Source organism: Hyperoodon ampullatus (genome assembly GCF_949752795.1).
Source record: "Hyperoodon ampullatus genome assembly, chromosome: 3".
Classification (NCBI taxonomy): Eukaryota; Metazoa; Chordata; class Mammalia; order Artiodactyla; family Ziphiidae; genus Hyperoodon; species Hyperoodon ampullatus.
Genome location: NC_136916.1, coordinates 62,908,989 through 62,931,182, shown reverse-complemented (window position 1 = coordinate 62,931,182; position 22,194 = coordinate 62,908,989). Strand labels below are relative to the sequence as shown.

At 41.8% G+C, this 22,194-nt stretch overlaps 2 protein-coding genes across 5 annotated transcripts in view; one reads left to right on the top strand and one right to left on the bottom strand.

The window, feature by feature from the left end:
• The window catches only part of NPTN (neuroplastin), a gene marked incomplete at both ends in the record, with an annotated part of 53,838 nt that extends 37,370 nt beyond the window's left edge, over positions 1 to 16,468 (top strand). For 2 of the 4 annotated variants that reach the window (XM_079700429.1, XM_079700427.1), the window contains 4 exons: positions 6,043 to 6,176; positions 8,289 to 8,562; positions 15,557 to 15,566; positions 16,408 to 16,468. In XM_079700429.1, the coding sequence (XP_079556555.1) occupies positions 6,043 to 6,176; positions 8,289 to 8,562; positions 15,557 to 15,566; positions 16,408 to 16,468 (479 nt within the window). Of the gene's footprint in view, positions 1 to 6,042; positions 6,177 to 8,288; positions 8,563 to 15,544; positions 15,567 to 16,407 lie in introns of all 4 variants that reach the window. The other 2 variants (XM_079700428.1, XM_079700426.1) reach the window with 1 other exon arrangement.
• A 1,891-nt stretch (positions 16,469 to 18,359) lies between these two features.
• The window catches only part of REC114 (REC114 meiotic recombination protein), a gene marked incomplete at both ends in the record, with an annotated part of 113,109 nt that continues 109,274 nt past the window's right edge, over positions 18,360 to 22,194 (bottom strand). The window contains 2 exons of the mRNA XM_079699367.1: positions 18,360 to 18,524; positions 21,059 to 21,145. Coding sequence (XP_079555493.1) covers positions 18,360 to 18,524; positions 21,059 to 21,145 — 252 coding nt within the window. The remainder of the gene's footprint in view (positions 18,525 to 21,058; positions 21,146 to 22,194) is intronic.

Here is a 22,194-nt window from a genome sequence, read left to right as displayed (position 1 = left end):
CCCCCCACACCTCCACGCGTTCATCTCCCTGTCTTATGAGACACTCCCTTGTAGTCCCCTGATCTCAAACACTGATGCTAGGAAAAGTGTTAGAGCAGTGGTTCTCAAACTTGATTTAAGGTATATGAAATGTGGCCTAGGCATCCGGCTTATTAAAAGCACTCCAGATGATTATAGTGTACAGCCAAGGTTAGAATCATTCTTAATGGAGACTTCAGTGCCTCCTACTCAGTGGTTTCACCTGCAGGAAAGGGAAAAGCCTCGTCCGCAGAAGACAAGTCCCAGACTGCTCTAGTCTTTACAACCACTGATGAATCTATTCTGTATAATTATTGAGCCAAAAAGCCAACATCTTTCTTTTTCTAAAAAATATTTATTTATTTGGTTGCGGCACACGGGCTCCTTAGTTGTGGCAAGAGAACTCTTCGTCACGGCATGCATATGGAATCTAGTTCCCCGACCAGGGATGGAACCCAGGCCCCCTGCATTGGGAGCACAGAGTCTTAACCACTGCACCACCAGGGAAGTCCCCCAACATCTTTCTTGCTTCCATCTCAGCCAGTCTCATATTGTTTCTTGGGCTTGGCCCTTGGCTAGCAGTAAATCTTAACTCTCCCTCTGCCTTCAGCCAAGCCTCTATTTTTGCCTATAGAAAATATGAGGTGTCTCTGGGATTTGATAGGTTGCATGAAGGAAGCAAAGAGACCATCTCTACATTATCAGTGTGTTGTATGATGAGATGTTGTGCAATATCTTTAAGGATGGAGTTTCTTTGAAAATGAGTTGCAAGATTATGAATTTGCTTTGAAAAGTGAGCACTAAATAAGCAGTCCAGCTATAAGAGGCCTCATACCTTGATCCTGTCTCAGCTCTGTTGTGTTAACTTTATTTAACATCATCTTCAGCTGAACATGCCTTAGTTGCCTAAGCTGGCACTTTCTACAGCCACCAGCCTGGCAGAGAAGCTGGATGCTTCTCTCTAAATGCCTGCAGGTTAGGCAGCAGAGGGTACTGAGGAACATGCCTTTGTCCTCAGCCAAAGGCTTAGATAATGATATTGGGTCAGGTGTTGGTGGGTAACTAAGACTGTTTTGGAACCCCGGTGTTGCCATTTATTAGCATACTGGAAGGGTCCATCCATTAACTCATGGGATTAGAGTATGTAGCTAACAAGGCCAGATCATGAGTTAATTCCCAAATGGGTGTGTGATCTCTTCTAAGGATCTCTTTGTTACTTCTTTGCTACCCAGTCTGTGCCTCCCTGAGAAGGTAAAGGGAATTAAGCAGAATTTGCTCTGTCCGACTCCTCAGACCTACCTGCAAACCAACAGGACCTAGTTAAGTAGGTGCTTATTAAGTGGCAAGCCCATATAAGGCGAGGCACCATAATCAATATAAATAGGCCATTAATCAGTATAATTTGTCAGTATCTGACCTGAGTAAACCTTATTAGAGCCACAAACAAAAGTCCTGTTTATATTAGCAAATAGGGAGAAAACACATAATAATCAGCATCTTTTTGATTTCTTAGAACTCATAATGCCTGTCTTAGCCTAACCTTTCCTTTCCCTAACTAATAATGCAATTTAAATGTTTATTTTTGACCCTGGGCTCCAATCTTGTGCTAGATTGATAGAGAGATGTAAATTAATCCTCATAAGACCTCTATGAAGTGTGGGTATTTTATTCCCATTTTACAGAAGTAAGTATTGAAACCCAAAGGATTTTAAATGACCCACCTTAGTTTACTCAGTAATAGAGTCTCAGTAGAGCCAAATTTCTCTGACTTAAGTCTAAAACTCTTTACATTATAGTATATGAAGTAGCTGAACTCTTGACAGATAAATCAGTTCCACCTTAGGTCTACAGCGTTCTAGTACATCTACAAGCAAAGATAACATTTGGGCAGTTTGCTGTGCAGTTACCAGTAATGCATATTGTATATTTTTATTGTTTATGGACTCTGTTCTAGTTTGGTTATTTCCCCTTCTATATGGTAAAGTACAAAAAACATGGCCTCTGGAGTCAGATAGCCCTGAATTTGTATTCTGGCTATACCAGAATTTACTAGCGGTATAATTTTAGATGTTAAATAACTTTACCAAACTTGAGTTTTCTAATCTATAAAAATACGGTAATGTCTGCCTCATTGGGTGGTTATATTTGTTACCTGTTGCTGCACAATAAATTGCCTTAAAACAGCAAATACTTATTACCTCATAGTGTCTGTGGGTCAGGAATTTGGGAGCAGATCAGTGGGGTGGTTCTGGCTCAGGGTCTCTCCAGTTGTTGGCTGGGGCTGGAGGGTCTGTTTCCTAGATGGCTGCCTCGGGCTGTGGCAGAGGCCTTAATTCCTCACTATGTGGGCCTCTTCATAGGCTGTTTGAGTGTCTTGCTAGCGTGGCAGCTCCCCTCTCCCAGAGCGTGTGTTCTGAGAGAGAGATCAAGAGCCAGAGAGAGCGCGAGAGGGAAGGAGGGCAAGGGAAGCCACTTTGTATTTTGTGAACTATTTGCACACCTTTATTTTTGCATATAGATATATTTTTTCTATATATTGATTCATGTTCTATATTGGAAAAAATATATAAAATACATATTTTATAAATATATAAAACGTATGCTCTATTTTATTCTTTAGAATCAAGTCACTAATTCCAGCCCACACTCAAGAGGAGGGAAATTAGGCTCTACCTCTTAAAGGGAAGAATATCAAAGAATTTGTGGACTATTTAAGAGGTGGACTCTGAGCCCTAAGGGGCCCCCCGTCTCTGACCACTGCTGACATGTGCTCTGAGAGCCTAGTTACCTTTCTTGCTGTGGGTCTGCTGTCTTGCTCAGCTGGTGGGGCAGGAACAGGCTTTCTGATTGAGCAGCAACCATAAAGGACAGAAGTGAAAAAACTTTATTGACCCAGAGGCTAAAGTGATAGTTGTTATAATCATTCCTTATAAGGTTAGAGTGATGTTACTTGGGTTAATCTTCTGTCTTCCTGGTACACTAGTGATACTTCCACCAGTTCAAGGGTAAATAATCAGGGCATTATTCTTTTGAGGACATTATTCCCAAGCTTCACTCAGTATTCTTTGCTGAGTTTAGGAGAAAGCAGCAGTACACGTAATAACCATTGAAAACTCTTAACAGGCTTCACTATGTAAACATGGCCAATAAATTGCGGAGTGGGGATGCACACTAAGTTCCTGTATAGTCTCTGCACACAGTAGCCTTTAAGGCGCCTTCCCATCTGTAAATAGAAGCCTCTGTAGAATCTGGAAGTAGATGAATGAAAGGAGGACTTGGTGTTCTCCTGAGCACCAAGGCAGGAGTGAAGGCCATCCCCACCTGTCTCCCCAGGTCTTAGCCTTCAAGAATAGTAGCTTTTTAGAGACTGTGGAGCCATAAACCAACTCAGCTTTTAGCCTTCTAGGTAGTTCTTATGTGTAATCTTAGGGATGAGTCTCCAAGGCAAAAGCTGATGTTACTGAATTCACAATACATTGGAATTAGTCAAATAACTGGGCCAGAGTAAATAGAGTGAGTATTCTCTGTGGGGCAAAGGAGAATGAAAGTGGAAAAATACATCACATGTAAGCTGATTTCTGAAAATTACGTCTCTACCATTTCCCTGAGCTCCAGACTTGATATTCAGCTGCCTACTTGACAACTTCACTTGGATGTTAAATAAGTCTTAACATGTCCTAAACTTTGAACTCCTGGTTTTTTACTACCATGATTGCTCCATCCCTAAACAAAACAAAATAAAAATAAGCAAACCAAAAAAATGCTAATTCTTCGCAGTCTTCCTCATCTCAGTAACTGTCAACTCCATTCTTGCAGTTAACTCAGGCCAGAAACCTTGGGATCATCTTTGACTTCTTTTTCTCTCACTTTCCACATTCAGTCCATTAACAAATATATTAACTTAACCTATAAGATATATCCAGAATCTCCTCACTTCTACTGCCTTCATCCATACCACCCTCTCCCCCTTGCCTGGATTGCTTCCACTATCGTCTCTACAATTTTTGTCCACATAGTAGCCAGAGGGAGCCTGTTAAAGCATACAGATAATTTCATACCTGCACTTAGTATTCACCAGTGGCTTCCCCGCTGACTTAGAGTAAATGCCAAAGTAATTTCATTGTCCTACAAAGTCCTATCCAATCTGGGCTCCATTCTCTGATTTGGTCTCCTACCATCGTCCCCCTGTGTTTCAGCCAAATTCCTCCATGCTGTCCTTGTACATAACAAGCACGCTTCTGCCTCAGAGCTTTTGCCTTTCCCTCTACTTGGAGTGTTCTTCCCGCAGATATATGTGGCCTACGCTCTTACTTTCTTCATGACTGTGCTAAAATTCACCTCATCAGAATGGCCTTCCCCTACCACTCTGACGTATTTGGCATGTAACGAGTGCTCAGCAGATGTTTGTCCAATGAATGAAACACAACTAGAGGCAAAATGTAGCTCTTCTGCTTGTTGTGTCTCCCTACTCCCCCATGATGGTGTTTAAGTATGGCTGTGGAGTGTGTTCCTTCCTTGGAGTGCTTAAGATGGTCCTTGATATTTACTGACTAAAGGAAGCTCTGAGGAAGGTGACCAGGTTGAACAGTGACTGACTGGCTGTGGGAGAAATTTGGTGTGTTGGGAATTTGAGCCAGCCCGACTCATTCCCTTCTGTAGTGAGGAACTGTGCCTGGAAAAACAGATATTTCCTTTATAATGTCCTATCTAGAAAACACGTCACGCTGAGTAGTACTGCAGGCCTTAGTTTGGCAGGTTGTGGAGATGGCTTGGGGCCTTGCTCATTCTTTTCCTATCCAGGTGCCTTAGGAGGTGGTCTGGGAAGCACAGTCTGGGAGTAGCAGGATGTTGGATTATTTTTAAGCCAAGAAAAGCCAAGCCAGTCAAAAGGGAAACATGGGGTCAGCCCATGATAGAATACAATTGTACAGGCTTTTATAGTCTCAAAATGAATATTTTGACATCTGTCTATGCAAGACACTGGATATAGGCAGCGGCTAGAAATAACTCCATTTGATAATGGGGTATAGAGTTCAAGCACAGAATAATTAAATAACCCGCAAAACTGGAATTTGGACCAGGCCTATTGATTCTCTTTCCCATCTTTGCCAGCAAAGTGACGTCTGGCCTACTTTGAGTTTTATTGCTTTTGGATTAGTATAACTGATGCGGTAAGATGGAAAATACAGTTAGGATCAAAGAAGGCCAAGTTCAAAGAATTAGCCCCTATCTCAGGCTAATTGGATCCTTGAAACTTATCTAATATTTAAACCACAGGTGCTGTTTATTTCTTTCTAAGTTATCCCTAAAAGCAGAGAAAATCAACAGCTTCTGGCATGTCTAGAAATTCCCCTAAGATTGGGTTCATTGAGATAACTGCAAATCAGGTGTATAAATCAGATTCTTAAGCTGTTAATAAAATCTCTTGGGACACTGGTTGAATTTCCTGTTCATTTCTTTCTTCCCTTGTGAATACCAGTTTGCTGCATTCCCTCTTTTCTGGGAGAGCCTTGGCCATTGATATTCATCACGTAGCTTCTCCAAGCATTCATTGTTTTTATATACCTTGCAGTAGGACTTGATTTTAGGTGTTTTGATCTCAGGGATCTCTCATTTCCTTAAGGGAATATATGGCATTTGATATAATACATAATTATTGCTAACGCGGGTGTATTAAGAAAAAACCATGACTGGCAAAGAAGGTAATAGCTTCTGTTTGCATTTTCTTTAAAGGATGGCTTAATTTATGCAGTTGGACCTGTGCTGTCTTCCAGTAGGTTGGAGAACCACCTGTATTATTAGTAGAACTTCACATATAATAATCCTGGTGTCTGCTTTGGTGGGTGGGAGGTTAGGGCAAGGGATTGGTTCCATTGCTCTGTTCTGACCTGAAATGCATGTTATCAAAGCTGAATATGAGGGTGGGTCTAAGGAGAAGCAGGGCTCTGAGCCAATAGTTGGGGCCTTTGTATCCTGTTCAGCATAAGCTCCCATGGTAACTGTATTCAACACTCTTTCTCACAGCTGCTCCTGACATCACTGGCCATAAACGGAGTGAGAACAAGAATGAAGGGCAGGATGCCATGATGTACTGCAAGTCAGTTGGCTACCCCCACCCAGAGTGGATCTGGCGCAAGAAGGAGAACGGTATGCCTATGGTGAGTAGGAGGCAGCCCTGGTTCTCTATACGTGGGTCTCTGTGGTTGCTGGAGTTTCTCCTGGGGAGTTCTAGACATCTGGACTAGTTTCTGCAACCTGCCATACTGGCTGCCGTGGCTTGGGTCACCCTTTCTAGAGTCTTGGTGGTTACATCATGGAGGTCATTGGCAGTCTCTCACCAGCATGGAACCCCTGTACATGATTTGTTAAAGCTGTCTGTCTGGTAAAGGATTTGGCTGTTTACTTTCAAGATAAGACACCAAGACGAGCTAACCCCAATCTTAAAATTTTACTATTATTCTAGTACCTTTATCCTAAAGAAAATATTGCTCATAAAGTGGTCTTAATGTACTTTTCTTGTTTTTTTTGGGAAGGCAAGGCATATTCCTGGAACACATGAAATACTGATTAGGAATTGAGACAATCTAAGGAGGCCCATGGGCAGCCTTAGACATTGGAAATCTGACAGTATGTGCTCCAGGAAAGGTCAAAGAAAACATCTTTTCCAATCTGTGGGATGATTCTTGATGTTATGGGAGAGTCAAAACTTTAGACTCTCACTTTCTCTCTGATTAATGCTTGACCAGTCTCCTATTCTGTCAGAGGGGCTGTCATACATTCCTCCCCAGGCTTTGTATGCCTAGCACTCTACTTTTCAGGCATCCTCTTTGACTGCCAGTCTTCAGAATCAGAAGGAACCCTAGAGATCATTTAATCCAGCTTCTTTGGAAAGGTTATACATATTAACCAAGGTAAATTAGTGGCTAAACCACTGAAGTTTCTTGCATATGACAGTATTTTTAAAATACCCTTTGAAGGCTTGTGGACCAAAGGTCACACTCACTAATCACCTCAGGTCATAAGTGAAAAACATGGAATTAGTGAGTGAGTAGAGGAGGAGTTAGAGAAGTTGGCAGCTTTTCAAGTTCTAGGGTTGAAGCTTCACAGAATAACTAATTTTCAAGGCTGTGAGTTTCCCATTCCAGCCATACCCACACTCAAACGTAGACATGATTTATGCTATAGCTAGACATCATTCTGGGGATTATCTTTGCCTTTCCTCTCTACTATTTCTGATTATCCTTTAGTTGCTGCATATGAACTGACACATGAGTCAGATTTTTCCCCTGCTAGTAGCCCATGAGATCAGTGCTGCAAACCTGTCCCAGCTCCACCCAAACCCCTGGTCATACTCTCACCTCTGCCTTCCCACACGTGCCTGGAGCACTCCTGTCTTGCTTGAGCAGCTCTCCTCCCCCACAGCCTAGTTCAAATGTTAGCTTTTCTCCAACTTTCCCTGACTCTTTCCAGCAGTGTCCACTCCCTCAGTGCAATGTGGCTCTATACATACCCTCTGTTGGGGCTTCTTACACGTTCCTTTAACCATCCTTTTGGCGGTCTGGTTCCCTCTTGAGGCCAATCTCCATGTTCATTTTTGTGTCATGCTTTTCCATTTCTATCTCACCTTCCCCTTAGGTAGGATATAAAACATGTAACATGCTAATGTAAATATCTGTTGACTGATTGAATAAACTTTCCTTTAACCCTGTAATTCTGAAAGGAAGTGGAAGTTACGAATTTCCCCCACTCTGACTAGGAGCAAGTTCTTAGCATTGTTTCTAGAGGAAGTTTAGGGAGACTTTGCAGAATTCACCAAGCATGAAGTAGATATGCTGACTCTGAAGGCATCAGATAGGCCTGATGTTACCAGATACATGCCTGACCATGGAGTTCACACCCCTTCTCCGTCCTCTGCCTGGTTACGGTTTCTTACCTGGTGTTTGGAGCAGCATCTTCTAAATTGAGTTGGTCTTTTCTGGGTCTACAGGGTAGGACCTCCCTTCACTTCATACAAGTTGGAGAAGTCCAGAGGACCAACAACAGGGGAAACTTTTACCCTGGCTCTGCTAGAAGATTGTTGACTGGTTGTTGTTGAGATTGAAGGGCAGTCAGTGATCAAGTACTCAAAGTCCCTTGGACAAAGATGGTACTAGACACTGCTCCCTGATCCCGTCCAGTGTCTTGCTAAGGATTTTAGTGTTGCCCTGTATTGGGCACTAATTCACCTACTCTGATCTTTGTGTGTTATCACTTTATCTGCTCCTGAGCAGGAGATTGTCAATACCTCTGGCCGCTTCATCATCATCAACAGGGAAAATTACACTGAGCTGAGCATCACAAACCTGCAGATCACAGAAGATCCTGGCGAGTATGAATGTAATGCTACCAACTCCATTGGCTCTGCCTCCGTTGTCACCGTCCTCAGGGTACGGAGCCACCTGGCCCCACTCTGGCCCTTCCTGGGAATTCTGGCGGAAATCATCATCCTTGTGGTGATCATTGTTGTGTATGAAAAGAGGAAGAGGCCAGATGAAGTTCCTGACGGTAAGAACATCCCTACAAAATAGCTGTACTGTTGGGGCTGGTTTCCAAGCCTTGGGGTGGTTTCCAAGCACCCAAAGAGGACTATAAGAATGTTGGGATTCAGTCCCAAAAGGAGAGAAGGAAAAATTCTTATACTGGTTCCTCACCCCCTACCCCTAAGATTAGCCACCTTGAGCTATAATTATTAGCTCTGTTCCTCCATGTGGGTGTTCTCCAACCCCAGTCCCATCTGCCCTTCAGGCCCCTTGTGGGGAATGGGCAGTTGTCAGTCTCTTTGTTCAGCTCTGTCCTCCTTCAATACAGATCATCAGGCAGATTGAGCTTGAGGAGAATCCAAGTCAAGCCTAGAAGCCACCCCAAGATCGCAGGCCACCTGGCCTTTCAGGCAGATTTAAGGTATCTAATTGGTTGTCACATGGTTGCCTGGTATAGCCCCTGTAGGTAACTGCCCCAGTCCAGTCAGACTGTTACTGGGAAAAGCCATTGGAACAAGCCACTTTTTGGTTCCCTTGGTTGGTCCCTTCAGAAGGTTTTCAAGGTTTGTGGTGAAGCAGGCCCCTGCCATTTGGCTTTTTTGTCTGTCTCACAGACCAGAATGGTGGAGAGCATCTGATGCATTACCACCCCCAGTTTAAGACAGATAGCTAAGCAGTAACACCCTCAAGCTGGCCCAGGGTCCGAGAAGGGAGTGGATAATAGCAAGACCACAGCCAATTGTTAGGCATTGGAAAGAATAAGAATCTTAGATGGTTAGACATGCTTAGAGTCAGAAAAGTTCCTGGAAGTTAGTTTTTTTGTTATGGATGTTCCATTTCTAACCCTGTGATTATAATGGGGGGCACTACTGATGGAGACTTGCACCAGTAGTACTTCAGGTTCCTCACTAGCTCCCCAGCCCCATCCTCTTGCCCTATAACAGCATCAGCGAAAACAAATTAATTGGCCAGCCAACCATCACCACCACTTGCCTGTCACTGATTGGACTGGAAGGGTGTGCACCTAAACTCAGTGCCTTGGGTGATGGGGAGGATGCCAACTCCAGTGTGACTGTTCTGGGCCTGTGCTTGTGCACTGTGGTGCTGTACCCTACCCCAGAGAGCTGTCTGTGTCCCTGTGGCTGGCCAGGACCCAGTGCCAGCTGTGTGTGTCAGCAGAGAATGCTAAGGGAGGTCTGGTGCTCCCTCAGGAAGAGCGCAGCCCTGAAAGCATGCCAGTGGCTCCAGAGTCTCTGGAAGGACATGTTTGAGAGCAGCAGCCACCTCCCCTTCTTTTCCTTCCTTCTCAGCAGCTCCTAAGTCTCTCTGCCTGCACTAGGTAGAGCGAGTATTGTAGTGAGGCTGGTGAAAATGTTACTTGGTGACACTAGCGATGTATGTGGGGAGACCTGGTGGACTTCCATCCAAATGTACATTCACCAGTGAACTAGATGGAGGAATGGGATGGACGTCAGTTGGAAGCAGATGGGCCTTTGTAAATACATGGGCTTGTGCCCTGCAACATAAGAATGTCCTGGGATTTTTACTTTATTTCTCTTGGGTCCATAGAACTGCTATTCTATGAAGCAAAAGTGCTTTCTTAGGATTTTCATATATGCATAATGCTTTTCTCTCTAAATTTCTCTTTCTTGTTGCAAATTAGGACTTCCAAGGCAGAGTACCTATGTCTAGATCTGAGAGTAAAGGGGGAGAGTTGCCTGTCAGTGTGTTTTCAGCGTTGGCTTATTAGGAGCAGTTATGCCTCACTCCTGCAAAGGGCTGAATGCTTTTGCTTTGCTAAATATCGCCTTTCTCAGCTTTCGCTTTGGAAAGATTGAGATGCAAAAAGTCAGTAGGAAAAGGTAAAAATGGGCTTCAAAACCTGACTTTTTACTTTCAGACAAGGCTGGCTGCCCCTCTCTTGGCAGAGTGACACATTGGCTTAGCCTGTCCTGTCAGAGGTTCCCGTTGTCTTTGCAGGAAGCCAGTTCACTTACCAGGTTGCTATCCCAGCATATGTGGAAAAGACCATCAGGTTAGATTTGAGGAATGGTTAGTATTGGTTCTATCTGACAAGTGCAGGCACCTGCCCAGGGAAAGCAGCTATCTTTTTTTTTTAAGAGCTCCATGGCTGTTGAACACAAATGGGGACGAGTTTGTTATACAAGACACCTGTGGCCAGCAAATCTGAACAGCTTCCTGGAGGGAAAATACCTCTTTTAAGATAAATTATTATAGGCAGTGAATGAATCCTATGTAAAAGAGATGACTGCAGGGTAAGTGCAAAGTAAAACCTTCTTGCTCTAGTGTCTTAGAAGAATACTGTAATGCAAGCAGCTTTTACTTTGTTGTTGTTATTGAATTGGAGCGAAAAATCTGGAATGCTGGAATTACTGCAGTGTTTGCCTTCTCTCCGTTCCCCTCCTGACAGCCAGCACCGTCCAGGCTCCATTCTCTATCACATGCCCTTGCTCGAGCATTTCCATCCCATAGTTTTCTTCTTTGTCTTTCTGCCTCTTTTTCTCAGACTCCTCCCTAGTCCTGCCCTCCCCTTTTTTCTTCTCTCCTGGAAGTAATTTTTTTGAAAATTTGATTGTTCCTCCTTGAGTTTTCCTTATGCCGTGTCTTTTTCTTCTTTAGCCATTTTCCCCTCAACTCCTATGTAATTCACAAGAGCAAACTCACTTCATATGCTTTCCTCCCATATGCCCTTCTTCAAATTTACATATAGATATATGCATACACTCCTTTTTGGAATGAATGAGGAGGTACCTTATACCTGATACAGATTTAGAGTTTTAGAGGTGATGAATTTTTACCTATCAGACAACAGTTTGTAATTCTGTGTTGACTTATTTATACCATTGTGAAAATTGCTTTTTTAAAAAAATAAGCTGACATGCTTTTTCTCTGCCAAATGAATACACTATTATCAAGATATAGCAGTGATTTATTTCTGACTCACTGGATGTTTTTTATATGAAAAAAGTTCATAGAAAACTCATAGTTTTCATATTTGGGCAGTCTGTGAGTTTTTGGTAACTTGGCGCTGTACTAGAAAAGCACTAAGGGAACAATACAAAAGTATAAAAACACACAAAGTTAAATTTATATAGTTTAGCCTGAGTATGTTTCACTAGAAGAGCAAATATTGCTTTAGATTTCTCACATAGAAAATACTTAGGGTTAAGGTTTAGCTGCTTCCAGGGGGGAAAAAAAAAGGCCCATGACTTTTTGTCTACTGGAGTATACTCAGGACATATTGTAAGTGAAACTTACATCTAAATCCCTTTTGGTCACTGTTACAGTGTCTTTGAGGATCGGTGCCCCAGTGGGTTGTCTTGTAGGTAGATTATCTGCATATTACCTTTAACCTTCAATGTTTTTAGTAACAGGTGAATTGTGGAGCCAAGTAAGGGCTTTGTTTTTTCAGTTTACTCACCTCCTGACTACATTCTCTGAAAATGTTAAATGATAATTCTCTAAAAAGACTAGATACAACTAGCATCCCTCTAGTCTTCCATCCACCTTACAGCTGGACATATGTTTGGAGCTCACCTTGTGTGTTGGTTCCCTGCTGACTGAACCCAGAGAGTGATTAGTGTGCTTTTAAGTCTTTTCCCAATACCCTGGTGAGATCGGGAGTGAACGTGCTTAGTTGCTGGGGCCTTCAGTTCTGCTGCACATTTTACTGACCTTGAATGAAAACAGTAGGAGCTGATCTAAGAGAAGTGCTGGCATCAAAAAGAGTTTTCCATTATCACGTTAGGGAGATTATTTTATAAGCAAATATAGGCACTCTTCCTTTAAGTTACTGGTATAAAAGATCCTTGAGGTTTTGTGGGAACCATTTTTAGTGGCTGTGATGTATCCAAACTTTTTAACACTTTAGAATTAAGAGCTAGTCTAATGTTCCAAAGTCAGTTAAATGGTCAAAACATTGGTAGCCTATGAAGCTTTACAAGAGGCCAGGAATGTTGGAAAAGGAATGTGATTTTTAAAAATGATATGCAAAACACACATGTTGTCTCTTAACCAGGGGTCATCTGGGTCAGTAACAAGCTACCTTATGAAGAAAATACAATAGGACTGAATAAGGAAGGAAATTGAAAATAATTGTTATTCTCTTCTGGGTTTAATGCTACTCTGCTGAGAGCAGGCAAAATTTAAGTGGGTTTAGAAACCATAAAACCTCATCCTCAGTGAGATGAAGGCAGTGAAAAAGGAGCTTTGACCAGTCAACTTACTTTGACATTAAAGCCATCTTTTTGGAGGTGGTATTGTATCAGGTAATCTGTTATTTACTAGGCATTGCAGAGCACCCTTCCAGATTCTGAGGCGATGTAGGGGAATGAGGGCTCTAATGCATTCGGTTGGGAAGACAGCATTCAGCTGAATGAATCAGTGTGTGCAACAGGTCCACCAGGAACTTCACTCATAAGATGGATTCCAGAAGCATCTTGTTTCCACTCTCCCCCAGCCCTCTTCCTCTCATCTAGTCAGTGGCTGTGAGTAATACCCAGCTGGAGAGAACAGTCATTGTTTAAGCGGCTGTCTTTTGCCCTGAGGGTTTGGGGGTATGTTGATATTTGTCGGTTACTATGACTTCTTTTTTTTCCCCCCTCAATTGCATCAAACCCTTAAAACATGGTGGTAAGTGAGCGATATGCATGCTTTTGGAGTTTGTTTAATCTCCGCTTCAGTCTATACGATGCACAGTTCATAATGTTAACACTTTTCTTCAAGTTTACTTCATTCACTTTCACAACTAATTTGGATTTCAGTTTGCTGTTTAATCATTTACTTTCATTTTCTTACCTTTTATCTGTAGTTCTGTTCTTTCCCTCTCTCCTGATTTCCTTGTTAGAGGTCAAGTTGTTTTTTTGTTTGACCTGTAAAGGGAGAGTGGTGCTGCAGATAGTGATTCAGTCCAGGAAAGTGGGAGACTTGAGGCTCTTTTCCTTGTTCCTTATAAATGTGGAAGTGGATTTGGGGAGAGAGATGAAGGGGCTCGTGAGACGTAGGCACAAGTGTGAATAGCAACTGCTGCCACTTGCAGGCATGGCAGCTACTCCAGAGCCACTGTTGCTAGAACCCCTCATGCAGCCCTTTGCACGTTATCGGCTTGTTGGGCTGGAAAATGACGTCATTAGTCAGACACCAGGGCGTACATATATCCCCATTACTGAAGAAAGAAAAGCTCATGGTGTGAAGTGCTTGGGTTAGTGCTGAAGTGTCACGCTTTGAAAAGATTAGCTTGGCTATCGCGATTCCCTCTCCCCTTTTTTTCTCTTAAAATTGGGAGTAGATTGGTGATACTCTTGAATCAGCTATCTTGCTTTAGAATTTTGTGTTTTCGGGTGCACAGCCAATGCACTAAAAATATTCTAAGTGTGCTCCTGTGTCCTTTCCTGTAAGTCTCAGAAGTGCTTAGTTCCTAGCATGTAGCTGAGCTGGCTTGGCCAGGATGCTGAGAGCGTTAGGGTGTTGTGGTGAGGGAGGATCTAGGCTGGGCTCGTGGGTCTCAGTACCTGGTACGTCTTTGTATATCTCCACTGTATACACAGCACACAGATGTCTTGGGTGTCTGAGTCTTAAGTTTGTTCTCTGTACTGTTCGATAGTGTACTATTGTTAGTAGTAGAATCCTGTGGACACTGGTGTGTTGCTAGCCTATTGTTCTGGCTAAATCACTGGTTTGTGGTTAGTTTTGTTTCTGTTTTGTTTTGTTGTTTTTTCTTTTTTTTGAAATCTTTTTTTGCTCCAGTCACTGTGTGTGCTGGCGGTGGCTTTGCCTCTCCGTTGCCTCAAAGGAACAGGTGGAGCAATGTCTCCCTCTGACAGACATTACTCCTGACGTGTGCTCCTGCAGATGCCTACACTGAGACTGTAATCTCCATAACTGCTTCATGTGCACCAAGCCCCCTTGTGGAATCCTGCTGAGAGTTTTTCTAGAAGCCTTCAGTTCTGAATCATTTAGTCTACCTGACGTTTGTAAAATAAAAAGAACTAAGAGCACTTAACTTGTTTCCCCCACCTTTGTGGGCCTTAAAAAAAAAAAAACTGTGTGTGTGTGTACAGACACACACACACACACACACACACAGACACATATATCCCTGATTACAGGGGACCAAGTTGCCTTTAGTTGAAACAGGAAGGAAAAACTTACAAATCAGAATCAGAAAATACCAATTTAAGAAGGCACCTAAACTCAGATAATGTAAGCTTTTTGATTAAAAAGAAAAAAAAAGATAACTCATGGCTCATCTGGGTTTGGGCTCTGGTTTTGGCCAGGGCACAAGAGTGAGCCAGTTTTTCTATCTGAAGTCTTTTCTAGAGGGATGTCAGCACCATTCAGCTTTCCCTGGTCTGTCACAGAACATCCTCTGGTCTACCTACACTTGTTGCTGGCATAGCCTAGCCTGGCTGACCCAGTATTAGGTTGAACCATTGTGGCCTCCTCTATCTCATTCTCCAGACTAAAGACTCTCCTAAAGATTACAAAACAGCAAGAACAGTGTCCTTTGGGGAAGTGAGGATGTGTGGTTAAACATATAGAACATACACATCCATCTACGTTGCAGGATTGAGCCAAAACTATACATGCATTCACCACAAGAAAACAAACAGCAGGATTTTACAACTGAAATGTTGGTTTGTCTTCTCATCTATTTAAGAGTGAACCACTGGAACTTGGGGACAAGATGAGTATAATGATATTGCAGCCTATCTGTCCGCTACAGTTGCAGTTTTTCATGACAAGCATTCAAAGTGTTAACTAAAACCATTGAAACAACATACCTGCCATTAAAAACCTGAATCTAGAAATAATAACTCCATGAGTGTTTTGCACCTCCAGATGGAATGGCCTTGAATAAATGCTATGAATAGCCATGTTTGCCACTTGCCGTTTGCTGTTCTGTTAATCCTTATGCAGAGTCTCACAATTTTCTCCCTTCTTCTTCTGTCTCTCAATGGATTATTAAAAACTGAACACCTGTGTAGACGATGAACCAGCTGGGCCAATGTAAGTAGTTTATTTGACATTGATTCAGTAGTTTCTGGTTGGGTTATTTTGTATTTGCCGTTTAATCAAAGGGCTAGCTAAGACTGTAGGGGAAGACAGTGAGTGGAAACAGTGTTGCAGTGTAGACTTCTTAGCCAGACATGGAGTTGACTGATTGCCATTTGATTCCCAGGACAGGCCGTACAGTTTTTTTAGTAGCAATACAAAGTGGAATACCATGCAAAAAAAATGTTTAAAATTTGCACACCCCATATGTTTAAATTGATAATGTGGGGGAAATCACCAGTATATCTGAGACTTCAGGTTTTGTTAAAGTTAATTTCAAGCTCGACTATAGCATGGATAAACTGCCTGGCTCCATTAAATTGTGTGTATCCAAGAAACAAAATTGCAAATTTTGAATCAATCCAAGATTAGCAGAATCTCCTAGAGATGGGGACTAAGGAGCCAGAGGCAGGCAAACAGTGCCCAAATTATTAAGTGCCAGAGGGCACAGCACTGCCTATATATAATTAAGTATCTTTTATCATTTGAGAAGAGACAGTGGTGTTGAGTAGAGAAAAAACGACTATTTCACCTTGATAGTAATTATACTTTACAAATCAAAGGGAAAGTTACCGGTATATTGTCTGCCTTGGGAGTCAAAAGGATCTATTAATTTAAGGTATGTAGGCACTTTACACAGGAATATTGATTGTGTATTAATATTGTAGAATAAAACTTCTTACTATACCAGGGATGGCAGTAAGTGGAAGACTCCCTGTATTTCCGTGTGTTATACTTTCAAAAGTTGCTACTGACCTTGAGTTTAACTCTTGTAAATGCAATTTTTCCTCCAAAGGAAAACCAACTCTACCAACAATCACAAAGATAAAAACTTGCGCCAGAGAAACACAAATTAAGTACTACTTGTAATGTAAGTATGGCCTTCTTTAGAAATTCTAAAAAATTATATTCAAATGAATGTGCCTCTGTTGACCTTATTAAAAATTCTTCAGGGGGCTTCCCTGGTGGCGCAGTGGTTGAGAGTCCGCCTGCCGATGCAGGGGACTCGGGTTCGTGCCCCGGTCCGGGAAGATCCCACATGCCGCGGAGCGGCTGGGCCCGTGAGCCATGGCCGCTGAGCCTGCGTGTCCAGAGCCTGTGCTCCGCGACGGGGGAGGCCACAGCGGTGAGAGGCCCGCGTACCGCAAAAAAAAAAAAAAAAAAAACAACAAAAAATTCTTCAATAGTTGGTGTTATGTTGAAAGATCTTTTAGTTGATTTCAAGAGCAGCCAGTACTGGTGGAACAAGTTGTCTCTCCAGTGTAGCAGCTGGAAAGGAAGATTTTCAGCTGAGCTCTTCCACTTATTTACATAAATGGTTTTCAGAATATGTAAGATGTTTCAAAACACCACTTTACTTACATCTTTAAAAAGAGGTAAAAATGAAATTGTCACCTTCTTAGGTGGATTATTCTCAGAGGCCAATTGGTCCCACTTTGCTTCTGAGGGCAAGGCAAGAATGGTGGCCAGGCACAGCTGGGCTGGAGTACCTTCCGGTTAGGCACATGGAGATCAGAATTCCACACCGCATCCCTGAGCATGCATGCTGTTTGAACCAAAGCTTTGTTTTATAGGCACTTGGTGTAGTCTTAATAGTGCATATTCTCTTTTAATTTCTAAATACTCTTTCTTCACAGATCCTTAGGTTCCTGAAACTGGTGGCAACATGACCTGCTAAATTTTCTGCTTGTACCTCTTTGGTTCTTTCCCTTTCAAGTGAGCAGCACCATGACGACTGTCTAAAGCATGCCTTATTTAGCTTCTCCTGTAAGGGTGACCTAGCCAGGTACATTTTAAACAAAGCTTCAGTGTAGAAGGTGTAAACTATTTTGGGCTTGATGTGCTGTGAATGTTGCTTTTTTTTCCCCCCCTTTGGTAGAATATTTAAATAGAAGTAAAAAGGTCCTCTGAGGATCAGATCATGCATGCACCGTTTTTTACTTAATGCAGCTGTTAAATTGGCAAAGCTCTAAAATGCACTGCTGCCATCTAGTGACACATTTTTGTAAAGTACAGCAAAACCTACAGATATATACAGTATATAAATATATATATATATATTTATATTTTTGGGGGTGGGAGAAATCCAAAATAAAATAAATGCTTGTTTCATTTTTAAGCTGCTGATACTCATTCCTTACTGTATGTTGTCAGATGAGGAAACTGTTCAGTTCTGGTACATAAAGATGAGTAATATAAACTGAAATCTATAATTTTAAGGGCTTAACCTATGACTTTGATAAGAAGCTGGAACAGTCCACTGAATGGATATAATGAACTGCAGTATATATGTATGATTGCTTTTTAAGTGATTATTTTTTCTTTTGTTAAATCATGTAAATTCTTAAATCCTTTTGCACTGATGTGTTGAACCTAATTGTACATTCAATTAAGGCAAACTTTTATAATTTACCTTTTGTTTTCAATGACCTTGAAATGTTACAGCATGGTATTCTATGCAACTAGTTATACTTTGAGGTTGACACTGTATTTTTTCATTGATTGAGTGTAGATTTTCACACCCGGCAGGGTTCTCACACGGTGCGTAATGGTCGATGCATGTACTTGTGTTTTGTGTAATTGTTGAAGTGCAATGATGTATAAAAACGTGGATTCACCTGTTTTTAAAAATAAAACTGATAAAAGGTGTTGGAATAATACTCTTTATTCTAGTATCTTCTCTAATCTTAGGAGGAAGCATTTTTTCCATTGCGCTGAAGTTCCTCAGTTCTGTATGTACATAGAATGTTAGTTGCTCAGCTCTGTCAGCTTTTTTAGTTCCTTTTCCACCTCTTCCACAAATGCTGGGAAATTCTGATCCATGAGGCACAAGCGTAGAAAGGGGCCTAACTCTTCTGTGTTCCATGCAGATTGTTCATAGACCACGGGCAGCTTCTCTGATGCCAGGAGAGACTGTGGGGATTCCAGAAGAGTAGTTTATTAGAGATTACAGGAGAAAACAACAGCCTGAATAATAGAACACAGAAAAACTTTGCCTTAAGGAAAGATTTGGGAAACAGACACGGAAAATTAGTGTCATTTAGCTTTGCAGAGTTCCTTTACATAATGTTTCTAAATGTACAAAGTGAGATACACTTGTATCCTTAGGTATTTCAAGTATATTAATGAAACGATTTGCAAAGATCCTGCTTCAATGAAGAGTATGGTGCTGATAAGTTTGTGGATTGATGAATGGACGCCACTAACTTAGTTCATCCTTCCCACCTTATAGGTGGAAGAATGGGTGCGAGCAGTTCATCATACGGAAACTGGGTTCTAAATGTAATACAGAGAGGTCACAAACTGACCATCCCAAGGGCACAATTATCTCGCTTTTTCTGGTCCTATCCGTGAGGCTTGACAAGTAGAGGCATGTATCCATCACCACAATCAAGACAAAACATTTCCACCACCCTTGGAAGTTCCTCATGCTACCTGCTCTTGTCAGACCCTCAACTCTTGGCAACCATGATCTGTTTTCCATACCTTATAGTTTTGCCTTTTCCAGAATGTCATGTAATGTGTTTTTCACATGCTATTTGCCATTTGTATGCCTTCTTTGGTAACTTGTATTTTAACACCATTTGACTAAGCTGCCAATATTTAAATATTAGGAGAGTTCAAATAAAAGTCTAACTGAGCTTGGCTATTCGGAAGATAAGGCGACAGTGGATCCACAGTCCCACGTGACGAAGATGGCTCCAGCTCTGTGCGTGGTTCAATTACGTCTGGGCCTTTGACTCAGCCTTCTTATTCGCTCCTCATGTTAATTGTACTTAGGTAGGTGGTTTTCTACCCTTTCCATGGATGGCATGGTTTGGTATATATGTATACAACTGACATTTCTCTAGGAACTATCTATAATAGAAATTGACTTTTCTAAATTCAAACCAGACTGTATCTAAAGGTAGAAAGAAGAAAATGAAAGTAAAATGGAGCCCTGTTCTCCAGTGAGAGCCACTGTTAACATGTTAGTATATCTCCTTCCAAACTTACGTTGTGTTTTTACTACAAAAATCATGCATGCTATTTTGTAGCCTTTTAAAAACAATGTACTATGAATATCTTTCCATGTCAATAGATATAGACATCACTTTTAGTGACTACATTTTTATCGCGCCTATGGTTACAGCACTCTTTAACCACTCAGTATCCTATTCGTGAATAATTACATTTCCAATTTTACTACAAAAAACACTGAAAAACATCCTTGTATGTATATTTGTAATACCAGAAATGGTATTATAGGTAATAAGATATACAGTTAAATTTTATCTGTATTGCTGAGTTGCTCTCAAAGAGTTTTACCAAACTTATATTCAAAGAACAACTTGTCTAGAAGGTTAGAGCAAACAAGTAACATATCTGAGCTCCCAGCCTGGTGCTTTTTCTTTATACATGGTTCTTCTATATGATGTAAATAAACTGGGCTGAGGTACACCTTTTATAGCAACTGATACTTCCTGAATAAGGACATCACACACTGCCTTGCTCATGTTTTTTTCTGTGACTCAGCCACTCTGAATCAGTTAACCTGTAACCCCAGTGCAGATATGAGGCTACAAACGGCACTATAACGTCTGCCCCGTGATTGTCCATTTATTTTGAGTGAGTGGTGAGCCAGATGGAGAAAACACCTGTATTTTCTTTCTTACACCACTATTAGCACAGTTTAATAGATAAATTAAAAAGGAAATTCATCCTTGAATATTGATGAATTCCTTGCAGAATTCTGTGGTGTGGAAAGCATAGGCTGAGAGCCTGCTGTCAAGCACAGCAGGGAATGCAGTGAGGAGGAGACCATCTTCAGGAGCTCCCAGCAGAACAGGCCTCAGGAACCCTGAGCGAGCCTGAATGAATAGTTCTGCAGGAGTCTGTGGTAACAGCAAACTGCAAGGGGAGAGGGCATGTCCGAAAGCAGTTCTGTGGTAACAGAGTTGAATCCTCCCGGGTCTCCACACATCCTTAGCCCCCACAGAAACTATCCTTGATATGACTCCAAATTCATACTGATATTTGTCTTAGAAGAGTTTCCAAATTTCATTTCCAAAATTAAATTGAAATTCTTACCTGTATTCCTCTTTCTGGGATAGGTGGTGAATAAATTCTTTACCTCACACATTTAAAGGCTAACACTATAGACCACTCTTCATCTTTTATTTCCTCTTTCTGGGATAGGTGGTGAATAAATTATTTATCTCACACATTTAAAGGCTAACACTATAGACCACTCTTCATCTTTTATTTCCTCAGGAGAATAGCTCTTCAGTATGTGTCATCGTGTCTAATCTTACAAGGGTAGGTGGAGATGGCCTGTCTCTGTCTTTACCATCTTCTATAGCAACATTTTAAGTTACTGTTCTTAACTGGATTGAACAGAGGGATACAAATTCTTCAGGATCACTGTTTTTCCTGACATGAAAACTGAACACGGAAATAGGCCCTACCTGAGCTAACCAGGCCACTGAGGTCCTTCCTCTTGGAGTGCCTGTGCCAGCCGGTACCCACTGTTGCTGCTCCGGGTTCTGGCGTGACTGCAGTGAAACTACATGCAATTAGGCGAATGGCTGAACAGGTCATTAAAGAAGTGGAAACACATGCATTCATGTTCAAAGAAAGAAAACATCAGTGAAAGTGGTAAGATTGTTGGTGTAGTCTGTCCTGGTTTAAGCTTGGCTGTTACTTGATTTACCACAGTAGAGGTACAGACAGAGTTTAAATCTGAGGCGCCTGCCCTGTGCCTGGTGTTCCTTATGTCTCATAGGCTGGCAGTGCTTTTTCTTGTCTGACACCGTGGTGTACTTCTGTCTTCAGAGGCCCAGCCCAGGACCATGTGCTGGGACTGGAGGGCAGTGGACATTGCCCAGCTTCTGATAATCATGATTTGTCACCTTCTAAAAATTATTACTCAAGTAATACATGTTCACTGTGAAAAAGGAAAATGGGAAAAAAACCTATAGTTGCAAGATAATCTTACATTTTTAATAAAAGTTTTAAAAAATCTCATTTTAGACATTCTGAGGGAATGAGTTCTTCTGTTAGTAAAATTCCTAGATATCTTCATTCAACAATGTTTTGTGCCTACTGTGTACCGGACACTGGGGTGATAAAGGGAAGGGAGCCACAAAGAACAAGGTAGAGGTCCGGCCCTCAAGAACCTACAGCCCAGTAAGAACTTAGCAAGTAAAACAACAATTAGAATGCAACCCAGGAAGTGCTGGAATGGAGGTAAATAAGACTTAAGGCTTAGAGTGGAAGGGAGTACAGGAGGGGTGTGTGCGCTAAGCATGAAGGGTAGGAATGCTTTAGAGTCCAAGCTGCTTCAAAGGAACCTGTTTCAGGAGGTTTGTTCTCTAGCAGAACACAGGGGATGTTTTCTAGGCAAACGGAGTGAATAAGGTATAGGAGGCGGCCTGGAGGCATAAGAGGCTCTGAGGGCTGCTTCTACCTAAAAGCATAAACTTTTCCAAGAGCCCCACCACTACTCCTTCCTAGCCACATGTCTGCAGGCCTGGTTATGTTTTGGATACATGTGGTGCTTGTAGTGCTAATCTCCAGACAGTTGTGAGCTAGTGGTATCACT